The sequence below is a fragment of the Podarcis bocagei genome (genome assembly GCF_964188305.1).
Source record: "Podarcis bocagei genome assembly, chromosome: 6".
NCBI classification, from domain to species: domain Eukaryota; kingdom Metazoa; phylum Chordata; class Lepidosauria; order Squamata; family Lacertidae; genus Podarcis; species Podarcis bocagei.
In genome coordinates this window covers 41520555-41544424 of record NC_138130.1, presented here as the reverse complement: position 1 = coordinate 41544424, position 23870 = coordinate 41520555, and the positions used below count along the sequence as shown (strand labels likewise).

General features: G+C 42.6%; 1 protein-coding gene across 1 annotated transcript in view; it reads left to right on the top strand.

Annotated features, from left to right (window-relative positions):
- The window catches only part of SCML2 (Scm polycomb group protein like 2), a 187130-nt gene extending 179877 nt beyond the window's left edge, over positions 1–7253 (top strand). Inside the window, exon 15 of the mRNA XM_081199184.1 lies at positions 7240–7253. Within this exon, the coding sequence (XP_081055310.1) occupies positions 7240–7243 (4 nt within the window). The 3' untranslated portion in view covers positions 7244–7253. The remainder of the gene's footprint in view (positions 1–7239) is intronic.
- Positions 7254–23870: the final 16617 nt, after the last annotated feature.

Below are 23870 nucleotides of genomic sequence, written 5' to 3'. Positions count from 1 at the left end.
TACCATTTTTTTCATACATCTACTGTTGTGGGCAGGGGGTAAGGAGAGCCACCCGGGGTTTCCTACATAAGATACTAAAAAGTCTTCTGGGGCCATTGTTGCATGTTGTTTTCACTTCCAAGTTAACTGCTAGTTGTGTACCACATTATCCTTAAGGAAATGAAGACAGCAAAGCATATTTCAGTCTCGCTTTGTCTGCTCATTCTTTGTAAACACTGGACACCATTTACTAAATAGACAAGTAAATTACAGTTGCACTGAAGAGAGCGCATGCTTCTCAGTTGTAAGAGGATTCATTATGAAATTTCTTGTTTCTGTGATACAAATGAGTCTCTGGCTAGTATTTGCCACTTTGAGGTAGATGTAAGGAGATGCATTTTTTTAAAAAAAGAATGAGAATGATTTACCATAGAATCCATTTGCTCCTAGAAAAACTGTTAAGTTGTGGAAGCAGAAGACACAACTGAAATTTAAACTTTAAAAATGCTCACACCCTGTTTGTGTGTGTGATTTTTAATCTTTGATTCTTTCTGTCTTTGGCACCTGTCCATCAAAATTAACCTCAATACTAAAAATATCATTACTCTCCCAATAATCCAATGGGAGTAATAAATGTGAGTCAACAGTGCACAGAATGGTTCTTTTTAAAAACTTCCTTAATCTACACAGGTATTAAGCAGAAGATCTGCTTCAGGCCACAATCTGCTTAAATTCTTTATAATGAGGGTGGAGAAGGAGAATCTTCCTGGGAATGATGGCCTGGTATTCAGTGTCATTTCTCAGTCAGGGTGCATACAGGATGGCAATCAGTGACTCCTAGGAGGCCGCCTTATACTGAGGCAGACCATTGGTTTCAGATGGGGGCCTTTCTCAGCCCTACCTGAAGATGTCACAGATTTAACCTGGGACCTTCTGTGTGGAAAGCCGATGATCTACTGCTGATCACACTCTACTCATTGTCAGATTGGACTAGCTGGGGAAGATCTGGGAGTAACCTAAGATGTGTGATTGTTGAAGCTACGTTTGGGTGGACCCAATCAGCATCTGAATGGGAGAACACTGTAAGCATGTAAGGCACTTCTCAGAAATGAGTCCCGTTGTGTTCAGCAGGGTTTGTATAGGATTGCAGTCTTAGTTTATTTATTTTAAATATTCTCATACTCTACTTCAGTTATACCCGCTTGCAGTGATTTCCCCCCCTGGGGGTACACATACTCCTAAACATTTTGTGAATCTTTGTACTTTTGTCTATTTACTGTATTTATTTTCCCCAACTTTTTAAAGAAAAAAGCACTGCCCCCTTGACAATTTACAAAAAGAACAAAACAAAATGTAACTACAAAATCACAACAAGCAAAAGGTCACCAAAGCATGAAATCAGCCTAAAACAGTTGACAGGATAAAAATTGTATAAAACAAGCTCCGAAAAGTAAAAAAATTATTTGTCTGGCACTAGAGGAACAGTAAGGTAAGTGCCAGGGGAATTTCTTTGGGGAAACTGCTGATGCCGCCACTGAGAAGGCCCTGACTCTGATAGCTACCAGTCTGAGCTCAGATGCCGAGCACATCCATGCATAAGAAGCCCTCCACATAAGATCTTAGCACATTGGTAGGTACAGATGGAGACAGGTGGCCCTTCAGCTATCCTGTTTCTAAGCCATAAAGGCCTTTCAGTTATTGTTGTGAAGGTGGGGGGATGATTAACAAAACCAATCTTCCTGACAAACTGGGAATATCCCCATACTCAGGCAGTTTAGGATATCCCACACCTTTCTTCAGCAGAGTTTCTTTTTTCTTTGAGAAAAAATAAGTGGCTCATGTAAAGGTAAACAAGCTCGGATAAAAAAAAAACCCTAACAAATTATCACAGTGAGAGAAACTAAATACAACACCAAGAGGCAAGTCTGAGGCAAGAAAACAAAAAGAGGCACTTGGTCCCTCTTAACTGAACATAACTAGTGGAACACACACCGAAGGGAGGGGCCGATTCCAGAGCAAAACACACAAGCCCCGCCCACTAGATACCAAGTACTTTACTATTCAAATTAGGCCCCCAAGTGTTCTTACACTTAGCACATCAGTAGGTACAGATGGAGACAGGTGGACCTTCAGCTATTCTGTTTCTAAGCCATAAAGGCCTTTCAGTGTCACAACCAAAGATTTGCAGATGTGACTATAGTTCTACAATAAGCAAACCATTGATTTTAGATGATGCACATATATGTGGCAACAGGCATTTTAGAAAAGGCATTCTCCAATTCTTACACAGGAGCTAATTCCTCTTGTAACATGGTGTTTTGCCATAGGGAGTTTATATAAGTACCGCTAATAAAAAAATAAGTTAACATATTTAAAAATCTAACTCATTAATCAATAGCTCCTTTTTAGCTCATTGAAATGTTATAAATTAATTTAACCAATTAATCAACTAAAGTCTACAGCCCCAGCTCTTACATGTGATGATCTAGAAACTCTCAGGCTTGAAGGTAAACACTAATGAGACTCCAGCACTATACAATTTAGTGTAGTCTCTTATGACCTTATAGAGCGGGGTGGACCACACCCTTATCTCTATAGGCCAACTTTGAGAGGTGGGACCACCTACTTGTCAATCATCTAGCATAATGAAGTCAGGTGATTGTCTGGTGGGTGGTTCCACCCAGCAGTGGTATGGGGATATAGTGACCCAAGTAGGATTGAGCTCCCTACCCCTCAGTGGATTGGGGGTAGGGAGCAATCCTGCTTCCTGCCAGTAAGCCAAACAGGATTCAATCTACTGCTCATCAGCTAATGGGTGGCAGACTCCTACAGAAGGAAAGAAGTGGTGAGGAGTGGTGAGAATACTGCTCATCAGCTAATGGATACTGCTCATCAGCTAATGGGTGGCAGACTCCTACAGAAAATTATGGAAGCATACCTAAATCTGTGCGTTTATAGAAGTGAGGCTGAAGGAACTCAGTATTTCTGACATTGTGGTGACACAACATTTATTGGAACCATACGGAGACAGACAGTGGAATAAGAATAAGAGATTTTAGAAAGGAAGGAACTTAAAATAAGCCCCATCACAACTGAAGATAGAAGATGAATGACTACATAGACATGAGGTGTTATGTACTAAGTTGAATAGGATCCAAAAGGCAGCAGTCTGATTGGTCCTAGAACAATAGGATTCAAAATGCAGCAGTCTGATTGGTCCACAGGAGCCACCCAATCCAGCTCCAGGTGGAAGGGAATCCGCAACCTGATTGGCCTACAGGAGAATCCTGGAATTAGCCAATCACGTGGGGCCCATTGTGTAACTAATGTGTAAATAATATATATAAGGCAGACATTCTGGGCGAACTTTCATTCCTTCTCACCACTATGAGCTGAATAAAGAGCATGAAATCCACTTTCGACTCTGAGTATATTTCATGAATAAAGAGGCATTAATTGCTGCTCGTATTGAAGAGAATATTGACCACGAGGAAAAGTCAGTAAAGAACTTAAAGTTATGCTGTTTAAAAGTGATGATGCAACTGTTAATCCAGTATCGTCTAGCGCCATTCATTTGGATCTGAAACAGGTCCATTTGGAGGAGATGTGGTTACAGATCCAGAGAGAATGTGCGCAGCGGGAGTTGCAAATCCAGTGAGAGCAAAGAGAGAGAAGGGGAAAGGAAAGAAGAGGAGTTGTAGCTGGAGGAAAAGTTTATATTGATGAAAGCCCAGCAGCATGAAGAGCAACAACAGCTTGAGGAAAGGTGGTTACAATGGGAGGAAGAGCGTCTGAATAAGGAGAAGGAAATTATTCTACATATACCAGTTGATTATTTTTAAAGAAAACTCGCCCCATTGTGTCTTTTAATGAAGAACAAAGAACCAGAGAGGTTTAAAATACAACAGAGGAGCATAAATATTTCTAAAAGGATTTTTTAAAAAATGCTTTCCCATAACACATCATCTGCTCTCTAAGCTTGGGCTATTATCTCGTTCTCAAAATTTATGGCTCAAATAACAACCACATTTTCTTTCTTTTAAGTTTCCATGCAGGTTCTCAAATCGTTGGCTATCAATCTAAATCATGCAATGCTTTCATGTAGCAGTCTGAGCTGTGGCATAGCAAGATACCAGGATTTGGTACAAACATGACCAATGCTTTCCCCTCCAAGTTGAAGAAAGCAAGGCGCATTCACATACAAGAAATATGGGTGCAATTTCTTAGATGTTGTCAAAATTGCTTTAGACAGTTGCAAATGTTGTTCCTGCTCCTTTTGCCTATGAAGCTTTTGGGAAATTGTTGAGGCCCCCAGAGCTGTCCAGCTATGTCCAGCTGCTTTATATTCAAAATGCCATCTGTGTTTTGTTTTCTATTTAGAGGTCTGAACCAAGGTGGTTTTTTTTTAAGATAAAAAGTTATCAGCTCACTACTACACATACAAGGCCAGTTCAGGCATTCAGCCCTCATGCAATTCCTATCACATGAGGAGGAACAACAGGGCTTTGCCCCCATCATGTCCGCTTCACCAACCCTGCAGCCCCTCCAAATGTTGGGGGGTGAACTTTTGCAGTGGGAAAGATTTTCTGTTCATGTAGGCTCCTTACATGCTTTAAGACCTTGATCGTCCACTGTTCCTGTTAAGCTGTGGGTGAACATATCAGACGATACAGCAATTCTTCAAACAGCTCTTGTTTATTCACAGGCCAGAACAGAACTGAACTGAAGGGTTCAGCCAGCCTGCTTATATAGAGCTCCACTACAACGCAACAGTAACCACTTTCTGTAGCTATCCAATTACTGAATGTCACTTTCAATCCCTTATTTGCATATGTGGACCTGAGTGAAAACTATCTACAGTATCCCCCTGCTGGCCCAGGGTGAAAACTTGAGTACATAACAGTTCCTAAGTAACACAGCAAGCCTACTGTCATATTCTGGGTCCATGTCAGGTCAAAGTGAAGTGGTAAGCAAGAGGACGACCTTGGACAACTCCAAAGAGGCCCTGCTGGCTAAAGCATCATCTGCCCAAGGCAGTTACAGGAAGATGTCTGCAAATACTATAACTAGAACCAGCTGAAGCCTTGCATAGGCTGACAAGACCTGGTGTGTGGTAGGTTCTGCTTCCCCAGAGAAGCTCGCTATGGAAAGGTTGCATACCAATAAAATTCAGTGTGCATGTATGGTGCTCTAACATGTTGACAAGCTCTGAATCAGTCTCCACCATTCCCTTGCAGATGTTAAGAGTGTTTATAAACATTCCACGACATAATAGCTATTCAGCAGCAAGGGCAGAGAGGTGACTTGCAGGAAGCCTATCAAAATAATACTATAATTACAGAGGGTATGCTGAATATATTATTTCCCCCCCCCCTCCATTTTGATGGACTACAATGTAGATAATTCCAGAAACTGCTCTTTTTCCCTGTGGCATTTCATAGAATGCAAAAGGTATAATTTTTCCTTCATTAAAAAGGAAGATGTGGAAGGGAAGGTTATTAGAAATGGTCCTGATGAATTTGGCATTCATATCTCATGGGGAATTAATGACCAGCTGGAGTTAATGTCTCTTGGCTTTGCCTCAACACTCCCAGTCAGACTTAATCCATAAGATAGACACTGGGCTTTATTACTTAATTAGAACACAAGCAACTAAGCAAATAGATCCAAAGGTTTGATTTGCAACAACAAAAGCATAGAAATAGAGGATTAAAATAGAAATAAAGTGTCTGAGGCCATTATCACTGAGGCTGAGTACTGCCAAATGTCTAGGGCTAAAAGCTTCATAGGCCAAGGACCTCCCAGAAATCCAAACCTGGGTGGCAGAAATGGTAAATTTGGGTTCTGATGAGCAGATGGCTTATGAAAGCAGACAGGCATTACAAACATTTGAAAATTTCTGGAATCCATGTTTAAATGTTGTGACTAAACACTTGGCTGCTGGCATACCTGCTCAGTCACCACAACTTTCCCCTCTCCTTTTCCCTAGTGCGGGTGTGTATATGCATGTCCTCTGTTTTAAAATAAACTAAAAAATTGCACCAGTGATAATGCCAATTGCATTTTATTATACGCAACAGTTGTTGAAGATGAATGGCATGGTTCCAAAGATATTGTAAGTTGACTTGTTATTTTCAGGAAGTAGAGTGGTTATACAAACATGTTCATGTACCCCTATACAGTGCTCTCTTCTTTTTTACATCCAGTGTTGACTAAACAATTAAACTTGCAGCAAATGTTAGCGGAGACAGTGCTAAGCTAGATAGGATAATAGTCTTATTTTAATATAAAGCAGCTTCCTCTGTTCCTATGATAACCTCAAAACAGAAGGATATTCCTGTTCTGAGGAATGATGCCTGGGTCCTCTGCAGCAAAAGAACAACAGCCACACCGATTATTGCATCAAGTATTATTGTGTAGGAAGCCCTTGAAATATGGTCTCTTCACAACTGTGTAGAGAGAAAGACCCTTACAAACTGAGATCAAGGGGTGTATTTCTTTCTCTTTAGATATTACTAAAAAGCCACCATGCATTGAAACTACAATTACAGGCATGAAACTATTGCTTCGTTCTTTATTTTTTAATTTAGGGGGATGGGGAATATGACTGCAGCTGAAATTCAGAAAGCTTCTAAAAGTATTGCCACACACACAAAACCAGGCATTCTCTGTATTTACCATTGCTCTCTCTTTTGGGACAACACACACACACACCATTAACGGCTAATCAACTCAAGGCTCTGAAATCCCTAAACAGTCCTTTCAATTTCCCAAAATGTAGCCTAGGATGTGTATTTATTTTTTTCTCCCATCCTGGCTAATGGTAACAAGCTCCCAAGGGTGACCAGGTGCAGCAGAGATGATTGTACATTATGTTCAGCAGTCATGTGTAGTTCATAGTTTTAAACAACCACAACACTCCCAAAGCCCTACAGAGTTACAAATGGACCTGCTTTTCAGCATGTCATGTTATATGGACCTTGCCTGTCAATTAAAGGAGGTGTGAGAACGAAAGCCAAAAGGAAAAAAAACAAAAAGGTGGAGTTGACTTTTTTCTAAATCTATGCATGCAGCAGACAAAGTTTAAGGGACGTAGCAAACTAAATGCTACTCAGAGTGGACTCATTTCACTTTGAGTATGATTAGTCTTGGATGCAACTCCAAGAATGCACTACTATGAATGTCTACTCGAATGGAGGTCCCACTGAGTTCAGTGGGGCTTGCTCCCTACTAAGTGTCTTTAGGATTGTGAGGTAAAAGGTAAAGGATCCCTGGATGGTTAAGTCCAGTCAAAGGCGACTATGGGGTGTAGTACTCAGCTCGCTTTCAGACCAAGGGAACCAGTGTTTGTCCACAGGCAGCTTTCCTGGTCATGTCGCCAGCATGACTAAACCGCTTCTGACACAACGGAACACCGTGATGGAAGCCAGAGCGCACAGAAACGCCATTTACCTTCCTGCCACAGTGGTGCATATTTATCTATTTACACCATAGCTGTCAACTTTTCCCTTATCTTGCAAGGAATCCTATTCGGAATAAGAGAAGTGTGCTTTCGAACTACTAGGTTGGCAGGAGCTGGAACAGAGCAACAGGAGCTCACCCCATCGTGCGGATTCAAACCGCCGACCTTCTGATCGGCAAGCCCAAGAGGCTCGGAGGTTTAGACCACAGCGTCACCTGCATTCCGGTTACAGGGTGTACCTTATATGAACAAAATGTTAGACAGATCTAGCTGGAAGACAGGTCAAGGCCAAATATTCAGACATAAATAGAGATACTACGAATAACTACTAGCAATGATAAAATATATAATTGTACACAGAACACTGAAAACAAAATTATAAAGAGGGACACAGTTTAACAGTTCTTTCAAACCTAATACTTTAAGCAATCCCTCCACGGAAAGAATATAGTTGATCCACTATAGGCAGAGGAATGTGATGCAGAAAGACCACAGAAATCCACTCATTACTCTGTCAAGAAAGTGTGAAAATGGCAGCTCCTTGTTGGATTTCTCCCCTCCTATTCAGCAATATTGTAGTTCAACTTAACCCATGTTTTGATATACAGTGGTGCCTCAATTCGTTCCGCAATTCTCTTCGTCTTGCGGTTTTTTCGTCTTGCGATGCACGGTTTCCCATAGGAATGCATTGAAAATCAATTAATGCGTTCCTAGGGAAACCGACTTCAGACCAGGTCCAGGGACAGTCTGTCCCCGGACCTCTTCTGAAGGCTGGGGGGGGGGACAAGGGCTTTTCTTCCCACCCCCAGCATTTTAAAAAACCCTGGGACAGCGGAGGACTTCTCCGCTGTGCGGGGCTATCTTAAAATGCTGGCGGGCGGCATTTTAAAATCGCTCCGGACAGCGGAGGACTTCTCCGCTGTCCGGGGCGATTTAAAAGCCCCTGGGAAGGCAGGCAGGGGGGACAAAGACTTTCGCCCCCTGCCCGCCTTCAGAAGGTGTTCCCGCCCCCCGCCCCACTTCGGAACAGCTTTCCGAAGTGGGGCAGCGGGGCCAGGTGTTCCCGCCCCCCCTCCCCACTTCGGAAGAGCTTTCCGAAGTGGGGCGGCGGGGCCAGGTGTTCCCGCCCCCCTCCCTACTTCGGAAGAGCTTTCCGAAGTGGGGCGGCGGGGCCAGGTGTCCCCGCCCCCCCCGCCCCACTTCGGAACAGCTTTCCGAAGTGGGGCGGCGGGGCCAGGTGTTCCCGCCCCCACTCCCCACTTCGGAAGAGCTTTCCGAAGTGGGGCGGCGGGGGCAGGTGTCCCCGCCCCCACTCCCCACTTCGGAACAGCGTTTTAAAATGCTGGGGGTCGGGAGCAAAGCGCTGCCGACCCCCAGCATTTTAAAATCTTCCCAGGACACGGGGAGATTTTAAAATGCTGGGGGTCTGCAGCGCTTCGCTCCCGACCCCCAGCATTTTAAAATCTTCCCAGGACACGGGGAGATTTTAAAATGCTGGGGGTCTGCAGTGCTTCGCTCCCGACCCCCAGCATTTTAAAATCTTCCCAGGACACGGGGAGATTTTAAAATGCTGGGGGTCGGCAGCGAACGCTTCGCTCCCGCCCGCCAGCATTTTAAGATCGCCCGGGGCAGGCGGGGGGGAGGCAGGCGGGGGGGGAGCAAAGACTTTTGCCCCCCGCCGGCCTTCAGAAGAGGTCCTCTTCTGAAGGCCGGCTGTGGGCGAAAGTCTTTGCTCCTGACCGCCAGCATTTCCCTATGGGCTTTCGTCTTGCGATGCAAGCCCATAGGGAAATTCGTCTTGCGAAGCGCCTCCAAAACAGAAAACCCTTTCGTCTTGCGGGTTTTCCGTCTTGCGAGGCATTCGTCTTGCGGGGTACCACTGTAATTACTGAGGGGCTGCCCTGTGGGAGGAGGGACACAGTAAATCAGGGTGGTCCAACTTTTCATACCAAGTGGGCTGCAAGAGTACTTAGAAAATAGAAACTGCAGGCCACACACTGCCTTGTCATGCACAGAACGGGGGAGCACAAAGCCAAATAAGCAAGGTGCTGGGCTTTGGGAAAGAGGTGCGGGGCTCCAGCGGTGTCCTACAGCCCTCCCACCTCCTTCCCAAACCTGGGGAAATGCTTACTTGGCTTTGGAAAAGAGGAGCCCTCTCTACTCCTTCTCAAATCCCAGCGCCTCACTTACCCAGGCTTTGGGAAGGCACGTTGTAAGCTGGCTTGAGCATGGGTTTTGACTATGGAAAGGCAGTATACAAATAAAATTATGTATGTATGTATTTGCACGCCAAAAGCTTTAAGTGAATGTTTGCAAGAGATAGCCTTGTGGTTTATTACAAGCATTACACTGAGGGAAGCTAATGCAATTCAAGCATTAACCGATTTCTGAGGAGGACAAAAGTTAGCACACACTTTGAGCATTGCAAAAAGTTCATATTAGGACATTCATATTGACAGACGAAAATGTACACACAGAACACCTGTCTCAGATGTTCAGAATTAAAGCTGGTTTAGGGAATCAGGCTTTTCAACTTTAATAGCAATAGATTTACTCAAAGGAGTAAGCTCAACCCCATTTAGGAATGTCTTGGGGAATACTACTAGGGGTGTGTGTGTGTGTAATGTTTTGGGAACCTTTACTGTACCATTATTTGCCTTAGTAGGACTTGAATTCCTCCAGCTAACCTCAAGATAATTAAACAAGCAGGAGAGGGCAGTCCTATTTCTGTGAAGCTCCTGTCTTATTTTGTTTCAATCTGCTCCCTATTAAAGCTCAAACATTTAACTTGAATTACGCATGGTTCAGAAAGTATTTATGAAATAATGGGAAGGGCAACTCCTTTCTTTCACTTCATTAATTCACAGGCATTGACTGTAAGCTTCCCTAAATATGCCACCTGGTGGCTAAAAAGCAGAACAGTTTCTTAATATTAAGGTTGTTTCCAAATGGGGTGTATACTTGTAATGACCACTTTTGTAAAGTCCACTCACTTTTCAGCCGCAAAACATGATCATCATCATCATCCAATTGTTGTCCTCTTGTGTTTTGCTTGTGCTGCTGCTGCCTTAAAGCAAAACACAATTGCTTTTCCTTACAGAGCGCTTTTGAATCAATATATATATGAGCTAGGTATTATTAATTAGCAGTGTAAGACTTGCAACTCAATGGCATACATCGATTTCTACAACACAACCTGAGGTAATATTACCTTCGTCTTAAACATATTTACTTCAAGAAAATTTAATTGATTTAATTGGGAAGATTTTAGCTTTTGGCTGTGATCTACAATCTACCTGACACTTGAATTTAAGGCTTAACAGATTCAGTCCCAGAAAGGAAGTACAAAAGACCACCACTTCAAATTAAAATCATGACTTTAGTATCCAACATGACCACTTTTGCAGACAGAACACTAATTGTCAAAGAGAGATGAGAAGCAGGATCGTTCTATTGACTCTGCTATAAGAGCAGCTCTATTAGACCCTTCTTCCCACGATGGTCAGCTGCCAGCACCTCCGCCTCCAACTCCATCAGGCTGCGGCAGAAGTAGAGAAGGGAAGCAAGACCACCCCATTGACTCTGCTGAGACACCGGCTACATTTGACTCCTTCCCAAACTATTTCATTTTCAGCTGGCCATTCTAAATACTACAATTTATCTTTCAAGAACCAGTGCCTGAGTTTGCTTTTTTCCCTCTTCCACAGCCCTGCAGGCAGGGTCTGTCTTGTTTTTATTGATCATATGATCAATATGGAACTGTTGGGTTGAAGAGCCTTAGATGGCAGTAATTAAGCCCAACAGTTCTGGTGACATTGGTCTACCTTTAAAGACTGTCCCAGTCATTTCTGGCCTTTCCTGCCAGTACCATACTTCCATCAACTTTCCCAGCTTTCTTAACCAATCCCTATTCCTATTTTGTCACTATTTTCAAAAATTCAGATTGAGTTGCAGCAGAAGGAATGCTTAGTTGTCCCTGCAAGCATACAATTACATATAATATGTAGTCTGGCCCTTGAGACTACATATAAAGAATGGTGGGCTATGAACCAGCAATACACTTACGTTCTTAAGCAACAGTGGTGTCTCTTGCTTTGTAACTTTCAGGGGACCACAGAGGTTATGAGAAAAACAAGATACAAGATGGCACAAATACAAGATGGGTGACACCTGGCTTGAGAGCAGTACATGTGAAAAGGATCTAGGGGTCTTGGTTGACCACAAACTTGACATGAGCCAACAGTGTGATCCAGCAGCTAAAAAAGCCAATGCAATTCTGGGCTGCATCAATAGGAGTATAGCATCTATATCAAGGGAAGCAATAGTGCCACTGTATTCTGCTCTGGTCAGACCTCACCTGGAGTACTGTGTCCAGTTCTGGGCACCACAGTTCAAGAAGGACACTGACAAACTGGACGTGTCCAGAGGAGGGCAACCAAAATGGTCAAAGGCCTGGAAACGATGCCTTATGAGGAACGGCTAAGGGAGCTGGGCATGTTTAGCCTGGAGAAGAGGAGGTTAAGGGGTGATATGATAGCCATGTTCAAATATATAAAAGGATGTCACATAGAGGAGGGAGAAAGGTTGTTTTCTGCCGCTCCAGAGAAGCGGACACGGAGCAATGGATCCAAACTACAAGAAAGAAGATTCCACCTAAATATTAGGAAGAACTTCCTGACAGTAAGAGCTGTTCGGCAGTGGAATTTGCTGCCAAGGAGTGTGGTGGAGTCTCCTTTGGAGGTCTTTAAGCAGAGGCTTGACAACCATATGTCAGGAGTGCTCTGATGGTGTTTCCTGCTTGGCAGGGGGTTGGACTCGATAGCCCTTGTGGTCTCTTCCAACTCTATGATTCTATGAAAAAGAAACTATTGACATGTTGATATGGTCCATGTTAATGCCTGCCCCCATACACTTGGCTTGCACCCATTGGGTTTGTAAAGCAGTATGGCACATGGGTGATCTAGAACTTGAACTCCATGGTCACTTGTGGGAATTGGGGTTCAGATCGCTCTTGAATTCTGGAATAATTCAGAATGCAAGGAGGGAGATTACAATTCTGTGGCTGGTTAAGCAAAGTCAGGAAGAGTTTATTTTGTTGGAGCTGAGCAGGTCTGCTCAGAAGGCTGGCCTAGCCTCTAAGAGTTGCTGTCTGGTTGTATATTTATCCCATGAACTTCAGAGCAATTTGACTCTGGTTCTTGGCACCTTTTATTTGCAAACAACTACCTTCCACTAACGGTACCCTTTTTATTGTTTCATTGGAACTCTGAAATTCCATCCAGCTGGCTCCATCTCCATAAACTTAGGGCTGACTGGGGAGGGGAGTCAAGCTGGAATTTTTTTGTTATAGTTGAGACTGTGCAGCCTAATGGGAGCTGGCAGCTAAACAGCTAGCTACTGCTTCCATTGGAAATGATGTTGCTCAGAATGGGAACTAATGATCTTGCATTTTATTTGGAGCCGTTATCTTATATCCCCAAGGAAAAGGAGAAATGCCAACTCATTGAGCAGCTCCTGTTCTTTTGGCTTGCATGCATCGAGACAAATTCATGTGTAATAATCAGGATATCATTAACATCATCAGCTGCATGCAAACAAAACTATGGTGGGAGTCCTGCTTTGGGTATTGGGGTTTCCAATAGCAGGTTGAACTCCAGAAAGGTTTTGTCACTGCAGATGCTTTATGCAATTAGCCAAATACTATTCCCCCCCTCCATTTTGAAAATGTGCCATCTGCTTGTATATGAGCATTTTCTGAAGCTGAAAACATGACAGTTGTGTTAATTATCAATCCTGTGTCACTAATAGATCAGTAATCTAATGGCAAGATGCAGATAGGAAACTCCTTCATTACAATGCTGCAGTGCATCAAAATGGAACAAGGATATAAAATGGGTAAAGCATATTTATGGATAAATGTTCAGATTCCCAGCTATGTGTCTAAGGGGAAACATTGGTCTACTTTCAAAGACACAAAGAATAGTTCAGTGGTAGAGCATCTCCTTTGAATACAGAAGATCTGAGGCTCAATCCTTGACATTTCCATGGAGGGCTAGGAATGTCTGGAGAGGCATTGCCAGTCACTGTGACCAAGACTTGTTCCTTGGAGAAGCAAAGAAGGGGAACTTGAAGCCCAGTTCAGAGTCTTGCCACACCAGATCATACATGTTTCCACTGGGAAGTCCTGTCCAAGAAATAGATGCCAGCACCAGCTATAAAATATGGAATTATTCAACTGAGCACATGGCTTTAGGCAAGACCTGAAAGGGCTCTCGCGGAGCTGCAGATTGAAGGCTTTTATCCAACTCCCTGAAGCTGGTCAGCTGCTGAGCCTTGCTTACTGCCTTTGTTGTAAATACACGACTGCATTTACAGTGCCAAATGGAAGTGCAGGTGGGAAAAGGCCAAGAAGCAACAGAAATACCGTATTTTTCGCTCTATAAGACACACCAGACCACAAGACGCACCTATTTTTTGGAGGAGGAAAACAAGAAAAAAAATATTCTGAATCTCAGAAGCCAGAACAGCAAGAGGGATCGCTGCGCAGTGAAAGCAGCAATCCCTCTTGCTGTTCTGGCTTCTGGGATAGCTGCGCAGCCTGCATTCGCTCCATAAGATGCACACACATTTCCCCTTACTTTTTAGGAGGGAAAAAGTGAGTCTTAAAGAGCAAAAAATACAGTAACTGAATGATCCTTGCCGTTACACTTCCAACAAGTTATTTTTTGGTCTGGAACATATACTGTGATTATCAAGGGGCAAGAAACAGGGGCAGCAGTTTGGCAGCTCATGTCCTTTTTCACAGAGAACCAAAAAATGGAACTCTGAAAACCTTACAGACTTGCAAATAGAAGGAAATGTGGCAAAAATGTGCTACTCCAAAGCTGTCAGGAAAACATAAGTTGGTGTGATATATTTGTCATTTACCTCATGATGATGATGATGATGATAATGATGATGATTCAGAGGACAGCAAGTCCCTCTCTTTGCTCACGTACTGAGGGATGCAGCTGATATACTACCCCTCTGCTCATGATATAAAGAAACCTTTGCCAAACTGGAAGCCTCCAGCTGTTCTGGTCTACATTCGCCCCAGTCCCAGCTAGCACAGTTGTGCTGACTGGGACTGATGTGAGGTGTAGTCCAAAACAGCTGGAGGCTTCCAGGTTGGCAAAGGCTTATCAATACTATGCAGTGCGACATACGGGACACTTTCTAATTCCTGTTGCCACCAAGATTTCTTGGCATTGATATATCTAGAGTTCTCTGGAATGCTTCATGCAGACTTGTGGGAAATACACACATACACACATAATTTTCAACCCCAAGATATTAAAACAAATAGAGCTGAAACTCACTCAGTGCTGGCAATTAAACCATGCATTGTAATACGCCCCCCCTCCACCCAATACATTTCCTGGTAATTACTCCAAATTATCTGGGTAGGAAACAATGAAAACAGGCATGCTGAGGTCAGGAGCAGAGTTTATTGTCTTACCCATTTGGTAAGGTGGAGGCTTGATGGGGTAGACATCCCATAACAACAAGAGAATGGGCATGGGGATTTGCTGGTTATTATGCAGGAAAACAACACATTTGAGCAAGCGTTACTGCCTTCTCTTGGAAAGCACAAGGCGGCTCTCAAATCACATCTTGTATTTTAACAACCCACATTCCTTCCCAGTCTCCCCTTTTGCTTTATTAAGGGGGAGACGTTTCCAGACCAAGTGCCCTTCCTCAGCCACACTACCACATGTGGAAGAGGCTTTTTCGAAGGAGACTGGTGTAATACTACTTTGTTGCTTTTTAATGTTTTAAAACAATTGTGCTTGGTGTAATTTTAAGGGGGAAAGAAAGGAAAATAAGAGGGCTTTTGAAAGAGCCAAGAGGGGCAGCTTAAAATCTCTGAGGTGTGTGTTAGGAATGGTACCAACAAAGGCAACTTCTTGTGCTTTTACAGATTCATGTGCTTAAGGGAAAATGGTAGACACCTGTACAAACAGCTAAGCTTGGAGAAAAGGCCATTATAAATGATGCAGAGTTGCATCATCATAGCTGTCTTGTGGCTCAAGTGGAATATGGGACAAGTACAAGGTGGCGCTGTGGTCTAAACCACTGAGCCTAGGGCTTGGCCATTGGAAGGTTGGTGGTTCGAATACCTGCAATGGGGTGAGCTCCCGTTGCTTGGTCCCTGCTCCTGCCAACCTAGCAGTTTGAAAGCACGTCAAAGTGCAAGTAGATAATAGGTACCGCTCCAGCGGGAAGGTAAACAGTGTTTCTGTGGCTTCACCAGAAGCGGCTTAGTCATGCTGGCCACATGACCCAGAAAAACTGTCTGCGGAAAAACGTCGGCTCCCTCAGCCAGTAGAGCGAGATGAGCGCTGAGCGCCACAACCCCAGAGTTGTTCATGACTGGACTTAACTGTCAGAGGTCCTTTACCTTTTACAAGGTGACAGAAGGGAGAGCCCTCCAGAAATCTCTCCTGTATATTGCTTAGGTCTCTTGTACAACCAGGGTTTTAAATTGCATGGTGAGGCTTCACAAGTAGATGAAGTTCGCAGCTTCAGATGTTCACCTCCCCAATTGTGGAGGGCTTTAAATTGGGTACGGAGGGGATGGAACTTGCCACCAAGGCTCTTGCTTCTTCTCATGTTTGCTTACATGCAAGGAGACTGAATGACCAAATAGGAGTTATGTGGCCAGAATAATATGAAACAGGCCTTGGTGAGAACTGCAGTGGTCTTCCACAGTTTTTATGAAGTCACGTTTACAGGGACTGAGCGATTTTGTATCACAGATGGGAGTATTTCTAGTACAACTGCTAGAGAGAAATTATCAGGAAAAAGTCCAGAATGCATGTGGATTATGTGCATGTGTGCATCTGGACCATAGCCAATATGTTTGCTTGTAAAATATTCTTGTCAGAAAATGTCTGACCAACCTTAAAGTGTGTGGTGGGAGCTGTGGAAGAGACTTTTTCCAGACAAAGGAACAAGTTCTGCTAGTGTTGCTTTCGGCTAAGTACTCATGTGGCATGTGTTTTACGTTCTCTATTGTTCTGACATATACTCGAGTACATAATATTTTCAGTTCTGCAGCAGCATGCTCTTTGGGAAACAGTTAGACTTTCAAAACATACCACTTACAATCATGTAAGCTGCCTTCAGATGTTGCCCAGCTGTTCCAGCATAGTCAATAAATTTTATCTGGAATTTTTAAAATTCTAATCTTGGTCACTGTGCTAAAATCGTGGAATGTTGTTTTGTGCTTCTCCCTCTTGCTTTGTTGTTGCTGCTAGAAATAGCATAGTAGTAGATAGCTGTGACAAACAGCCCAATATAAAAAACATCAACAATGTGCATGGCCCAGTGTATTTTCCCCTGGGTGTTGCAACTCAACTGCTTCCTTCTGCCATAGTAAAATGCATCCTGCCAAGTTCTTTATGACCCACTGAGGACCATTACACATTGGCAAATCCAGGTCTGCTATTCTGCAATGAGTGTACATTCAACAGGGAGCTACAGCCAATCACAGGTCTATATTAAGTGTACTGGCATGATACATATTTAAATACATTTAGGTGCAGGTGTACACCTAAAATGTAACATGTGAAATCACAAATCTGAGCATCTACTGGATAAGGCTGTATATTTTAACTGGTAGTTTTGTGAGGGGCTTTGGGTTTTTTAGAGCATTTCTTGCAAAAAAATGATATTTTAATGGGCATTTATTGGAATATTTTATATCTGCTCCCATATTTCCTAGTTATCTGCTCTGAACCACTAGGTCAGAGTGGGCTATGAATTTAAATAAATGCAATACATAAATGAAAGCAATTTAGCGCTCTGCAGCTGTTCCCCCCTTTTTATTATATGCATATAAATTAAGGAAGCTTTTCAGTTTTTACATTAAATAACACTTGAGTAATCAGCTTGTAGCAACTCCAGTCTATGAGTAAACTGAAACTATCTAATGAATTTGGGAAGCAGTTAAAATTTGTAGCAGCTTATTATTATTATTATTATTATTATTATTATTCAATTTATATACCATCCTTTATCTAAAGCAGTGTTTCCCAACCTTTTTTGGGCAAAGGCACACTTGTTTGATGAAAAAAATCTCGAGGCACACCACCATTACAGCCCCGTGACGTCAGCGCGCAGTGTCACGCCGGGAGGGACGCACGAAAGTGTAAGTTTCAATTTTTTCCCCTCCCCCTTGCCGGGGAACCTCCAAGCTTTGGGGGTGGGGGGGGGGAGGAGGCAGCAAAGCGAGGCAGGAAGGAGAGCGCGGCTTGGCTGGGTGAGCTTTGGCAGGGAATGAGAGCCGCGAGGCGGGCGCTGCGGACGGAGGCGTTGCCCGCCGAGCTCGCAGGCAGCCAGGCAGGCAGACGGCGAGAGCCCCGCGCTGGGCGGCCTCTCCTCGTCGTCGTCGCCCCGCCTCTCGCCGCCCGACTCGCCCGCCTCCCTCCAGGCAACATCTCGCGGCACACCAGGCAACATCTCGCGGCACACTAGTGTGCCGCGGAACAGTGGTTGGGAAACACTGATCTAAAGATCTCAAAACAAATGTTACAAAACATCCATGATAAAAACAGAATAAAAACATAGTAAAAAGCATACTGACAAGACAGTCCAACAGTAAAATAATCATAATGGTAGCAGTCCTCTGCACCACACTTTCACAGGCCATAGATTATTTAATAGCCATAGGCCTAGGTAAAGAGGCATGTTTTTGCCTGGTGTCTAAAGACATGTAATTATGGTGCCAGGTGAGCCTTTCTAGGGAGAGCAGACCACAATCAGGGAGCCACCACAGAAAAGAATGTATCAGCAGTCACTTTATTAGACATATGTCTTTTTAGCCAAGTTTAAAGCTATTCTGATAGAAACTGGCCTTTTTTAGGCCTGGAAAATGTGCTCAGTTTTTAGAGATGTGGAATACCACAACAATGATGTGAAACAAGCTTGCTTTGTACCTTATTTTAATAGATCTCACCTTCACAAAAGGAATATAGGAATATTGTGCCATAACCCTACACAGGAATGGTAGAGAAATTTCATATTTTCAAAGTGACTCTTCCTAATTCACACCTCTTAAAACAAAATATTAGCTGAAGGACCTATCATTCAACACCAAATGCACATATTTGGGGAAGGTATAAATAAAAATGCCCTGTTTTTAATGCTTGACATTTTATTTTTTATATTTTGCTGGAAGCTGCCCAGATGGGCGGGGTAGTTTTATTTATTATTATTATTACCACATATAAAATACATAATGGAGTAATTCAAACAAGTGTACTAGGCAAAAAATGCCTATGAAAATGAATATATTAAGAGAAATGTGCACTAAAATGCTGATGTGATGTTTTTTAAACTAACGGAGGCAGGAAATATAGTGAACTGAATTTAAGCTTGGAAAACTGAGAAAAACTGAAATTGACAGATTCAAGCAGCCCTAACTCTGAACAGTGCTAAGTTTTAATAACTATACTGGTGCTGAATTGAGGCCCCAAAGCTTTCTGCATTTTTCCCTCTCATGCACCATATGTTTTGTTCTGCTGTGCTGTTGAAGAACAATACTAAAAGCCTCCTGAGGTTAATTTTACACCTGTAAAACCTTCTGGATTAAAATCAAATTTCTGAAGGCAAGCAGCTCAGGCATCTGGCTTATAATGGCTGCATAGTGCATTTAAATCCCAGTGGCTTGACTTTCATTGGAAATCCTCCCCCTTCCTTCATTTTCTATTTGGTGTCCCAGTTATCAAAGATTCCACTTTGCTTTTCATCCCAAAATCTTAAAGAGAGTCCTCTGAGACAGGAAACTTACAGATAGTGGTTTTGGTGCTGTTTTGGACTTCATTAACATCCTGGGCTTGGTTTTTGTGTAATCAGCTTCGTTGCTTCTTTTTGACAGTTTCAGAATAAAAGGTACATATTTGCTAAGAGATGTCCTGCTGTAACTACACCACAGAGCCTGGGTTGTTAGAGGGGCATAAAGCAGATTTAAGATTATCCACATGGGTTCTGTGGCTGATCCTGGTGATATACAAGATAGCTTGTTCTGTCTCTTAACACCTATGATGATTTACTAATCCCTGGCTCTGGTAGGAAGTCCATAATAATAAATTCAATATATCACTTATTGTGTCACTTTCAAGCCTTAACGGCAGAAGTCAACTATTTCCTCCAATGCTCCTTTTCTATGGAGAAAAACTGCTTTTAGTTCAATGTTTGGTCCTGATTCAGTTTTAATAGATTAAGACTTGATCGTGCTAGTTTGTTTTACATTCAGATTTCTTTTTAAGCTATTCTTTTAGACACTGTTTAGTAAATGTAGGGGATGTGCGTTGGCTGTGTGTATATACTGTATAATGTGAATTGGTGTGATTCAGGGCAGCCTTCCACATTACTGAATTAGTTCATGCCATTGACCATGCTATCAGGAAGTGCCTAACCTTCCAAGTCACTCTATTGACTTAGTTTTTCCATAAAGCTAAACCATTTCTCTCTCTCTCTCTTTTATTCTGAAAAATGAAATCAAGCTCATTGGGAAAATATCCAGAGCTTTAGAGAGGAAGGGACAGAGAGGAGATGCGACGGGTAAAAAGGCTTGGGGAAGGGGTTGGAAATCGTTTGTTTTGACAGACAGGTCGAGCTTTAAGTCACTCTGAATTATTTCCCAGTGCACTCCAATCACAGTGATTGGATGTTGAAGTAAACATCAGAGGGCCAAAACCAAGCTGCAAATTTAACTTACTATTTAATCCGCTTATATGACTTCACTGCTAATGATTTAGCAGACTATTTAGCAGCTTTGGGGGCAGACAACAGAGCTTTTTTTCATCTGGAACTTGCCGGAACACAGCTCCATCACCTCTCAGGTGGGCACCACTGCCATTATAAGAACGAGGGAGGAGTTCATGGTGAGTTCTGGCACCTCTTTTTATAGAAAAATAGCACTGGCAGACAGTATTTCCAGCCCGGATAACTTCTTCCAGCTGCTCCAGGCTTCCTGCTCAGTTCTTCTCCACCACCCCCTCCTCCAATCTCCCTCTCTTTAGTCATCCTCTCATCTAATCTCTGGTCTGCTTCCCAACAGTAGTAGAATAGGTCTATTTATGTCTCAGCCAGCGTATCCTTCAATCTGATTTGACAGGCATAGTATTTCCCTGCCTTCATCAGACTACTTATTCTGTCCAATGAATGATCAAGAATTTCTGTCCAATAAGCCAGTCAAAAGTCTAATTCACTATCCTCAGGATTAAACCTCACCTAGTTTCCCCAGACCAGACTCAGGTACTTACTTAACAGCCTAACTGTCAACCAGCAACAGATACTTAGCATTTTCAAATGCAACCCTTACATGACCCCACATGCACATACATCTAAACCAAAAACCTGTTCCACTAAACATATTTTAAAAAGTGATTTTTTCACAGCATAATATTTATATTGCATTTTGATGGTCAGCAAAACTGCCTAAAGACTCAGTTATATGGGCAGTATAAGTTGTGTAATAAATAAAAACTTTTTTTAAAGGATTAAATTGTAAACTTCTAATTTATGAACCAAAAAGCCAGCATCTCTCCTAGCACTATGTTGTTTCTGTCTGCCAATACATTTTTAAAATAGATTTTCAGTTGCCTTGGTTATAGCACAACTGGGAATGATTACTATCAGGGTGTGTTGCTTTTGTACAGTTTTACTATAGTAGAGCTTGGGAATATAGCCGGTATATTCTTCTGCTCTCCAGCTGAGGCTGTTTTACTATCTTGAGTTTTTAAGATTGATGACATTTCTGTTATAGCAGCATTGTACACTTTCCAGCGATACCTAGCTCCCAAATACATATGTGTACACACACAAATGGTCTTATAGACTACTTTTTACAAATATGTGGACTCAGGCACATCATTCAGAAATGGAAGGTGGGGAGGGGGGAGCAGAAATTGTCCCCTATATTTTGAAGAGAACCCAAACCCTTATCCTGCTCGGGGGGGGGGGATTTGTCATTTTGTTACTGGATAATACATTAGCACATTAAACAAGGGGTTTACCAGGATATTGTTTTATATGTCTCAATGTCCTTGTAACATCATAGCAAGCTGGAAATGTTTTGAGATTCCAGCTAAGGATACTCCTGGTCAAAATTCAAGGTAAAGGAAGTTTGGATGGAGCAATTGTGGTTGAATCTGGCGGATCTGGTAAGTGCTGCTGGTTTTTTAAAAGGGTTTTTCAAGGGTTTCCAGAGCTTTAGAGGGAGTTTGCAGGCTTTTTCAATGGTGTTCTCAATAGATATTTCACTTAAATGTAGAGCCCCAGAATGTAACCCCTAGGTAAATGGAGAGTTGCCTGTACATCATTCTTGCATTGTATTAAATGTCACATAAGGACCAATGATTGTATAATGTTGTCATAATGCAATTATTTTAATCTGAAAAGGGGAATTATGAAGGCTTCCTCAGTTTGGTATTTTGTGGCACTAGCTTTTAAACAGAAAACTCCAAACATAGTAAGTAGGCACCAACAACTTCTAGAACTGGATGGGCAGGGACATGGCCATTGATCATAACTCAGTTTCCCAGCCCCACCGTTGTATTTTCATGAAGCTTGCAAATTGGGACAAAGAACTGTAAATATATAAATGGCATTTTAATGGACACACTCTAAAAACCAGTTCTAGAGTCATGTGGCTGACCTCCAGATATAGCTTCTCTGAGCCAGGAGAAAGATCCAGCCTCTAGGAATTTCAGATCTAGTGTCTGAAATAACTAAATAAATAGAAGGGCTTCACAAGTGAATGCTATTGCAGCAAAATTAGGAGCACAGCTGAGGCTGTAAATGCAACTATGAGTTTAGGCCCAAAGGAGCAAACTGAAATATAAACTTCTCCAAATAATAATTAAAAAATAATAATATAAAAGATGGTACACATTCAACTGAGCTGGTTTGCATAATATGGTCAAATAAAACTACCAGGTGTTAAATGTAAACAACATAACAAAAAAGAAAAAGACAGGGACAGGTGATTGTAACTTGGAAAGCAATAGCTTGGAGCTATATTAGACAAAAAAGAAGAAAACTCATTTCTAGTTTATAATAAATATTCCAGAATATTTATGCAGAAATGTCAGACAAAACCTATTCTAAACGAGAACTGAAACCCACAATAAAAATGTTCTACTTTATCAAAAATATGTGCCTAGCTATCATCCTTACATCATATTCAAATGTGAGGTGATGTCCTGAACCCCTGGCCTACCTGGCAGCAAGTCAGTATGCCAAGTCCAAAGTCCTGGGGTCAAGCAAAGTCCAAAAGTCAGGAAACACAGTCCAGATGTCAATCCAAGTAGTCAAGTCTGAAGTCCAGCAGTCAGGATACAGTCCTGAGTCAAACCCAAAGCACAGTCCTGTAGACATCCAGGAGCATCCAAGCCAAGGCCCATCAACATGGGCTGCTAAACAGACACAGCACCTCAGCTCTGCTTCCCTTCTGTACTTTGCATGCTGATTGCAGCACCTGGGCTTGATGAGGCATGTGACCCTCACCTGTTCCAAGCCTACTCCAGCTGAGGAATCACACACTTCCTCCCAGAGCTAGCAAGCTCCACCTGGCCAGCTAGGGAGCTATAGGCCCTTGCCTGCCTCAGCCTCCTAGAGTGCCACTCCCACTCAGAGCCCACCATGTTCAGGGAGACAGGGGTTCCTCTGCTGGTTCCTGTGCACTGACCCCTATCCCCTCAGTCACCCTGTGAATACTTCTTTCCCCACCCCCTGCTTGCCCCAGTGTGTCCCCATCCCAGCTACACCCCTTCCTTCTCCCCTTCGTCCTGCCAGTTCATGACTGGTACAAACCAGTTTTGGTTCCAGGAAAAAGAAGTTAGCATTTTTTGGTCCTTTATTCAGTTGTGGATATCTGCTACCACTCCCTCAGGCTCAACACTGTTTAGACAGACCCTGTATCAATGGCATGATTCACTTTCTGATATTGTACAACATTTCACTATGTATTGAAAGTGCTCCCAAATTAAAATTATACCCCATGTGAAAAATTTACACATCAGAAAGTAGGCTAGCCACCCTGGTATAGATGCACAAGGAATTAATCCACAGAGAACTTGTATTCCTTCAAAAACTCAGGAAAACATCCACTTTGTGCTCCTCCTTGGGCTTCCATTACAGTGGTACCTTGGTTTCCAAACTCAATCCGTTCTGGAAGTCCATTCTAAAACCAAAGCATTCCAAAACCAAGGGGCGCTTTCCCATAGAAAGCAATGCAAAACAGATTAATCCATTCTAGACTTTTAAAAACAATCCTAAAACAGCAATTTAACATGAATTTTACTATCTAACGAGACCATTGATCCATAAAAGGAAAGCAATAATCAGTGTACTGTACTATAAAATAAATAAGACAGTATTG